Below are 7,802 nucleotides of genomic sequence, written 5' to 3' on the forward strand. Positions count from 1 at the left end.
ACCGCCGGAGAGGCGAGGAGAGCGCGCCCGCTGCTTCCCGGTGCTGCCCGGTGCGGCCCCGTCCAGCCGCCGCGCAAGGATGCTGGTGAAGGCGGAGGTCCTGGCGACGCCCGCCGAGGACGAGCTGCTGCTGCTGGGGCTGGGCTCGCCCGCCCCCTCGCCCTCGCTGCCGTCCAGCGCCGAGGAGGAGGAGGAAGAGGAGGAGGAGGAGGAGGAGGAGCTGCGCGCCGCCCCGCCGGCTCGGCCCGTCGAGGCTCCGGGCGGCCGCGGGCTGCGGCGGGCGGAGGGGAAGCGGCGGCCGGGGCGGTCCCGCGGCGCCCCGCGGGCGGCGCGCACGGCGGAGACGGCGCAGCGCATCAAGCGGAGCCGGCGGCTCAAGGCCAACAACCGCGAGCGCAACCGCATGCACAACCTGAACGCGGCGCTGGACGCCCTCCGCGACGTGCTGCCCACCTTCCCCGAGGACGCCAAGCTCACCAAGATCGAGACGCTCCGCTTCGCCCACAACTACATCTGGGCGCTCACCGAGACCCTGCGGCTGGCCGGGGCGGCGCGGCTCGGCCCCGACGGGGCGGCGGCGGCGGCGGTCCCCGCCGAGGGCAGCCCCTCGCCCGCCTCCTCCTGGAGCGGCGGCGCCGCCAGCCCCGCGCCCTCCGCCTCCCCGTACGCCTGCACTTTATCGCCCGCCAGCCCCGCGGGCTCCGCCTCGGATCCCGAGCACTGGCCCGGCCGCTTCGCCCCGGGGCCGCCGCCGCCGCTGCCCCGCCGCTGCCTCTAGCCCGGCCCGGCGCTCCCGGGGCTGCCCCCGGGGCGGCGGCTGCGGCATCTGCCCGCTTCCCAGGGCAGGGCGGGCTGTGGGAACGGCACCTGCCAAACCAAACTTTCCGTCTCTCTCTCTCTCTTACTCTCTCTCTCTCTCGCCGATGTGCACTTTGTCCAGTTTTCCCAGATCTGTCACCGCGGGGCTTTTGTGTGTGTGTCCCCCCCTTTCTCCGCTCCCCTCTTTGCCATCTGTCCCTTATGATTTATAGGCGGGAGGGGGGTGCAAAGCGAGGGAAAAAAAAAAAAAGTAAATTGTTTTGTTAGGGGTCCAGGTTAGAAGTCATTGTATAATTTGTAGGCTTTGTGAGGGCTGAATGCAAGCGTGGAAATTTAGGCTGAACTCTCTATCAAAAGGGAAAAAAAATCGGGAGGGGGGGAATGGGGAAGGATCTCCTCATACATTATTTATTTCGACCTTTAGGGGACAAGGAACTCCCCCCTTCTTTCAGGAGATTAAAAATAAATCAACAGACTGAAAACCTCAACAGACACGGAACATTACAGCAATCAGCCACACACGTGTTCACATTTATTTATTATAAAGACAGATTTCATGGAAAATATGTATTTTTTGTATAATTTACAGAGTTTATTCTAGTATGTATTTACAGCTGAAGAGCAAAGGGATTGTCCTTGTGATAAAATATAAATAAAAAGCTCTAATTTTCGTAACTTCGGGGTTGCTGCTTTTTCTGCTTTATGTGCCAGTGACTGGGAATTAGGGGATTGGGCCTGTCCTTGTCTCTGGTGAAACCAAGGTCCTGTGGGGCCCGATGTCACTGGGTCCATGGGCAACTGTTTCTTTGGGAACCAGCATTAGAGAGAGAGAGGGGGAAGTTCAGTGGAAGTTTACTGATCATTTACCTTTGGCTCTCAGTACAGAAGATGCTGACAGCAAATGCGGGATGGATGGATAAAGAATTATCCCACTTCAGGCCGATGGATTTTGCCAAGAAGACCTTAGGAAATAAATGTTGCCGAGCTAAAAATCCATGGGTTAAAAGAGGAAGAATTTCCTCTCTGTGAGGGTCAGATGAATTCTGGGTCGCAGGCAATTTCAGGGGGTTCGGTTCAGCGTGCACAGCACACAGCCGGGGATGTCACCACGGAAGGAGATGCTGGAGGCCGCCCAGGCCCTTCAGTCATCATCCCCGTGCTCCCGGGAGCACTTTGTGACTTCTGGGTACAAACACTTGGAAATCATTAAAAACCAGCAGAGGCGCCTGAGTGTATTAATTAAATAAAATGCTCAGCACGCCAATCCCGCCCGGTGCCCTCCGGATCCTGGGAGCGTGAAACCTCGGAGCAACGTCCACGAAAGGAAGGGGGAAGAAAAAAAGGGGAAAAAAAAAAGAAAAAAAAAAGCCCAAAATGTGTGAAAAGAGAATTAGTGAAATTAGGTTAGGCCAATAAACTGCGCGGGGGTCCATCCCCCCCGGCCCCACAGCCTCGGGCGAGCAGTGCTATCTAGCCTGATCTATTGTCTCCCCCCCTGGCAGGGGGGTTATTGTGTGATAAATAATTCCCTAAAAAAAAAAAAAAAAAAAAAAAAAAGTGGGATAATTTGCATAATCACTGCTTTGATGTGGCCAGCAAGATGAAGCTGTGTTCCCCCAAATCTGCCACGGGCCAGGAGGAACAAAACAAGAGGGAGCCTTTGACGGCGCTGGCGGTGCATGGGGCAGCCCGTCGGGAGAGGGTTTTTCACTCTCACCCGCTTTTAATGACCAAACTCCAGGAATGCCAAAAAGGAGACGAGCGCTCTCTCCGTCTTTTCTGGTCGGGCCTCATTGTCCTTCCTGGCTTCTCCCTTTGTTTTAAAAGGCACTGGAGTAGGTGCCTTCGGCTCTTCAAAAGGCTGGGATGGATGGGATGCACTTCTCTCTGGATGCTGGAACGGGAGGGACATCCCGGGTGGCTCAGCACCGGGATGCTCCCTGCAGGTGTCCTCGGGGAGGGCGCTGCTCCTGGCCAGGTGCGTCATCCTGCGGGCATTTCCCTCCATCCCAGGTACAGAGCCTGGCGGCAGGAGCCTCCCCATCCTGCCGGCTGGGGCTGCGGCAACGGGAACCACCGTGGGAAAAAGCACACGGCGCCTCGGAGAACGGAGGAGGGGGTTGGAGAGGGGTTTGGGGTGGGAGGCAGGCCAGCCAAACCTTCCCTATTCCCTGGGGGTGGCTGGCCTTGGTTGGAAATGCCCTCGGAGGAAACAGGCCTGAGGGAGGCAAGGCTGGGAGGGGGTGGTGAAACCATGCTGGCAAAAGCCGAGCTGGAGAGGTTAGAGTTGTCACCTAACCCAGTCACCATCATCCTGATTTTTCATTTGAATATGGCCGAAAGTGTCTATTTCCCATTCTTGCCCCCTAATTTGAGTTTATTCCTCTCCTTCGTTTCTTTATTTCATGTCTTTCCCTCTTTTCCCTCAGAAGACTGATTTTTGGAGGTGACAGGGAGCCCCCAGAGCCAACTGCAGCCAAGCTGGAAGCGGACCAGGAGATGCGAGTTGGGCAAACACCTCCTTGGATGATGTGAGGAACCTGGGGGTGGTTTCCATGGCAGCCCCTTGCCCCAGAACATGTGTTTATGATCCTTCTGTGTATTGTATTTTGGCATAAAAGCTCCTCTGCGCCAGCAGGGCTGGAGGGGCAGCCTGAAGGCCCCCAGGGGGGTTTACAGCCCTCCTTGGCATAAGAATGGCCACGAGGAGCCAAACCAGCACCCCAAGGGCTGCTGCACGCTGCCTTTCATGGCAGGCATAAATCTGTCCAGGCAGTGCCACGGTTAAAGAGCCCTCCCGACACGGCTCTCAGCTGTGAGAGCCACTTTTCCTAAAGCCTTCCTCAAGTGCCTCAGGTTGGGCTTCCCCCGGTCCTGTATTATGTACAGATTTGGCCCACGTAGCCCCAGTTCCCATTCCCCATGGGCAAAAAAGGATCTCAATTATCTATCATACAGCCAATCCCCTGGCATAAGCAGAAATCCCAGTAGGATCTTTTTTGTGACCTGATGTAAGTTGTTGTCTCAGTACAAAGTTACAAAGCACCTTGTGTTTTAAAGTCTGAGACAAACACTTTTGCTCCGACAAGCTGAAAATGTAAGGATAGCAAGATGTAAGGATTTAAAAATGTAAGGATATCCTGCCTTCTCCTCTACGATTCTGCAACAGCTGTGTAGGTCCAGCAAAATTCTGGCAGCCTGCTCATCCCCGTGACCTCTCATACTGAACTGAGATTAAGGAGAGGCAGAACTCCTGCCAGATTTTAAATCAAGCCTCTAAAAAAAAAAAAAAAAAAAAAATCCTTGGAGGGTAACTTTGCAGCGGCAAAGAGGGAACAGGGATGCTGCTGGGGCGGCTGTGACACACAGCCGTCCCCTCTCCCTCGCCTCCCCTCCTCCTCCTTTTATTAAAAAGCAGAGAGACCGGCCCAAAGCTGATGGCATATTTACCTTCATGAGTTTTAAAAAAAAGTTAATTACCGCTCGGAGCAAGTTGGTCGGGCTGTCCTGAGCTGTCTTTTATTAGTAGTCGCCTTCATTAATTTCCCTCGCTGGATTTGCTGCTAATAGCTGCCTGGTCCTGGGCAGCACAAAGCAGCATCTGTGCCATTGAGCAGAAAAGCGGGAGTCAGGCAAAGGGGGGAGCTGGGCGCGGGGGGCGACGCCGTTTGCAAATCAACCTCTATTAACGTGATGTCCTGCTCGGAGGGGACGGCAGCCCCGGTAGCCGGCACGACAGTTTGGGCTGTTACCCAGGGAGGAAAGGCACCTGCTGCCTGCCGGGGGGATCCTGCCCTCGTCCCGCTTCCCGCTGGCTGTGCCGCCCGGGGAACCCCCGGGATGCTGGACCTGCACCCTGCTCGGTGCTGCCCGTGCTCCTGCGCCGAGCAAACTGCGAGTAACTTTGATGGAAGATACACTCTGTGCATCAAGAACATCTTGGCGGAGAAGTTTGGGATTAAGGAATGGGAGGGGGCAGCGGGCAGGCACAGCGGGCTCACACGAGCCGGGGCAGCGGGTGGCTGCGGAGGCCGGCAGCCCCATCTGCTCCCGCTCAGCCAGGGGAGAGGGGAGATGATTTCATCCAAGAGGAAGAAAGGAGGGTGGCGTGTGTCACTCCCGGGAGAGAGGGGCGACAGCAGCAGGCTGCCGCCAGCATCCCCGCAGAGCTGGGGGAGGCACCCGTGTGCCGCGGCTTCCCTCGAGGCAGCAGGCGACAGCAGCAGGTCCCAAGCAACACCTCGCTGCAAACAGCCCGGCCCGGGTCAGCGGGAAGGAGACGCCGAGGAAGCTGCTGCTGCTGCTGCTGCTGCTGCTGCCGTGTTCTTCCAAGCAGAACAGATTGGGCAGCACGGGCTGCGGTTCTGCGCTTGCTGATGGGAGGCTTTTCCCCTCGTTCCCCATGAATAGCTGTGTCTGGGGAAGGAGCCGTGCCGAAATCCAGCAGCTGGGCTCGGGGGCAGCTGATGCCGCGTTTAGGGCAGCGGGGCCGTGCTGCCTCGCGTGCAGGGGCTGCCTCACAGCTGGAGGGGTCACCCCATGCCCGCTCTCTGCCAGCCCGAATGGCCCGGGATGCTGCGGCTCCGAGGGAGAGGGGGGAGGCAAGCTTGGCTCAGCCCTGTATTGTTGGAATTACTGAGGGGCTCCCTTCCCACCGCGTCATTTCTAAGAGAAGTTCCCTGAAGTGCTCCACAGAGTCATTAGTTATTGGCGAACGAGTGAGGAAACCGTTCTACCTGTTAGCAGGCTTTGGTTGCATCAGCTTGTTCCCTGGATATCAGCTTTACTGAACTGGATGAACAAGCACGATGCACAGCCAACACGACTCTGCCTTTCACCTGGACACCTGCAGAAAGGGAAGGAGGAAAAATCTCTTTAAGCAAATACCCTCCCTGAAGGACAGCAAAGTGTGTCACCACTGTCACAAGCAGGCCAGTTTCGTGCCTGACTTACAGCAGCACTTACACAAGTCCTTACACTCAAATCCTGGAGTTTAGGTGAGAGGAAAAAATGTTTCATGTTTCCTGAAGCGTGGTGTCCCTACAGTTCATATTTCACTGTCCCAGCACGGCACAGCTCTACTCACTTTGTAGAGCCTGGCACTCAATGGTTACACCGAGTACTTAGGTTGGAATTTAGGAGAGTACTACAATTAATCAAACGCAAAAAGCATCTCGGTAGCAAGTTACTTAATACAAACCACTGTATCTCCAATAAAAACGTCCAATTTCTAATTAAAAAAGGAAAAAGTATTCCCAATTACTCAGTTAGTTCAAATTACTTTATTCTGAAACCAGAGGAAATAACAACATTTTTTTTTTGTCTGTAGCTCTAAGATGAAATTTACAGCCAAAATATTAAATTCCCCATGCTCAGAGTCAACTATGTATTTTCTCAATAATCCCTGATTTATAGCAAAAATAGGAACCAATAACTTAAACTCCGTGTGTTTAGAGCCACGTTCATGAAGAACCCCAGTTCTTCAGGCAACGAGGTTGTAAATCCATGACTTCCAGTATCCAAGCCCCGGATGAAGACAGAGTGCCTGATACATCTGAAATTGCGCCCAATTCTCTAAAGAGTAAGACCAGTAGAATATGATGTCACATCTATTTTACAGGGAGCTGAACAAGCTGATCCTCGACCCTAACTTTTACCTGTGAGTAGCCATAACTTTGGCCGAGTGGCAAAATGTCTCCTAAAACCAACAAAACAACTAAGCTGCTAGGTGGAAATATTAGGGGAAAAGCAAAATATTAAAATTCCATAGGGATGGATTTATTCAGAAGCATATCTATATAAATTTGCCTTTTCTTCCTTTGAGCACGAAGGAGTGGAAAACGCATGACTGGTCAGGGCTCCCAAAACTGCGTGTGCTGTCTGCTGCCAGCGCATTAGGACACTTTGTTGTGCGGAGATTGTCCGAGAGGTTTTGTTATGGTTTTAATTGTCCCTACAGAGCAGGGGAAGCTTCTGCAGAGAGGCTTTAACACAGCATCTCTGCCGCCCATTAATTCCCGGGATCTTGCTAACTAGCTTTGTTTGCCCACCGGAGCCCGGCTATGCTCGCTGGCCGGAGCACGGAGCTATGCGGGCGTTTGTCACTTGGTTAAAGCCAGCATTTCCCCACTGCCGAGCGAGGACAAGGCTGGCCTTTATTGGCTGCACAACAAGATAACGGGCTTAATCTTCCCAGTAACACGTGAGTTTCCATGTATCACTTTAATCTGCGAGACACTGGGGCCGAGTGTCCCGTCACATGCCGATTTCAGCGCCGTGTCAGCCGGCGACTGCCCAGCTCAATGATGGATTGTTCGCTGGCTCCTAACAACAGGCAAGATGCTGAATGCCCCGGGGTGACAGACAGTGTGCAATGGGAACGGCCGCAAATCTGATGGCCCGGTTCAAGTTCACCTGACAAAGCTGGAGCAGTCTGCGAGCAGCGCTCGGGAAAGGATTATTCACACTGGCATTATATTTTTGAATGCATTTTTCTCCCCCGCGCAGCTGCGCAGCTCCCCAAGACTGAAGGTTTATGTACCATAATAAAGAGATTTAATTTTTTTTCCCCCTCTTCCTTCTCCCTCTTTACACCTAGTTCTAACCAGTTGGCCTAGGGATAGGGCATCCTTCCAAACAACTCAGCACAAACATCACCTAGAAAACAATAGCATTGCTAAAACGCGGGGACAAAAGCATAAAAACCTCTGCTGGCTGCAGAAACAAAAGGAGATGGTTTTGTTCAAGCTAAGACTGTTAGGGACCCATCTTTTTGTGGAACTTTGATGCTGTGTTCCCTTTCTCATGGAGAAAATCTCCCCAAAGAAATGATCCCAGCGCTCGGGGGCAGTGGGACATAGGGGATTTGGTGGGGGAGAGGAGAGTGGGAAATGAAGGCAGCTTTTCACAACCTGCTCCCAAAGATGTGTAGGGTAAAACAGTGTCCAGCTCACGGGTCCTTCTGTGGACTGGCCTGTGCCAGT

The 7,802-nt window shown here is 54.1% G+C and overlaps 1 protein-coding gene across 1 annotated transcript; it reads left to right on the top strand.

Annotated features, from left to right (window-relative positions):
- Positions 1–17: 17 nt before the first annotated feature.
- NEUROG2 (neurogenin 2) lies at positions 18–778 on the top strand. The gene has a single exon (XM_021531562.3). It carries the CDS (start codon positions 80–82, stop codon positions 776–778), a length of 699 nt encoding a protein of 232 aa, XP_021387237.1. The 5' UTR covers positions 18–79.
- Positions 779–7,802: the final 7,024 nt, after the last annotated feature.

The sequence above is a fragment of the Lonchura striata genome, chromosome 4 (genome assembly GCF_046129695.1).
Source record: "Lonchura striata isolate bLonStr1 chromosome 4, bLonStr1.mat, whole genome shotgun sequence".
Taxonomy (NCBI): Eukaryota; Metazoa; Chordata; class Aves; order Passeriformes; family Estrildidae; genus Lonchura; species Lonchura striata.

Coding starts and splice junctions, on each gene's coding strand:
- NEUROG2 (XM_021531562.3), top strand. CDS start 80: ATGCTGGTGAAGGCGGAGGTCCTGGCGACGCCCGCCGAGGACGAGCTG.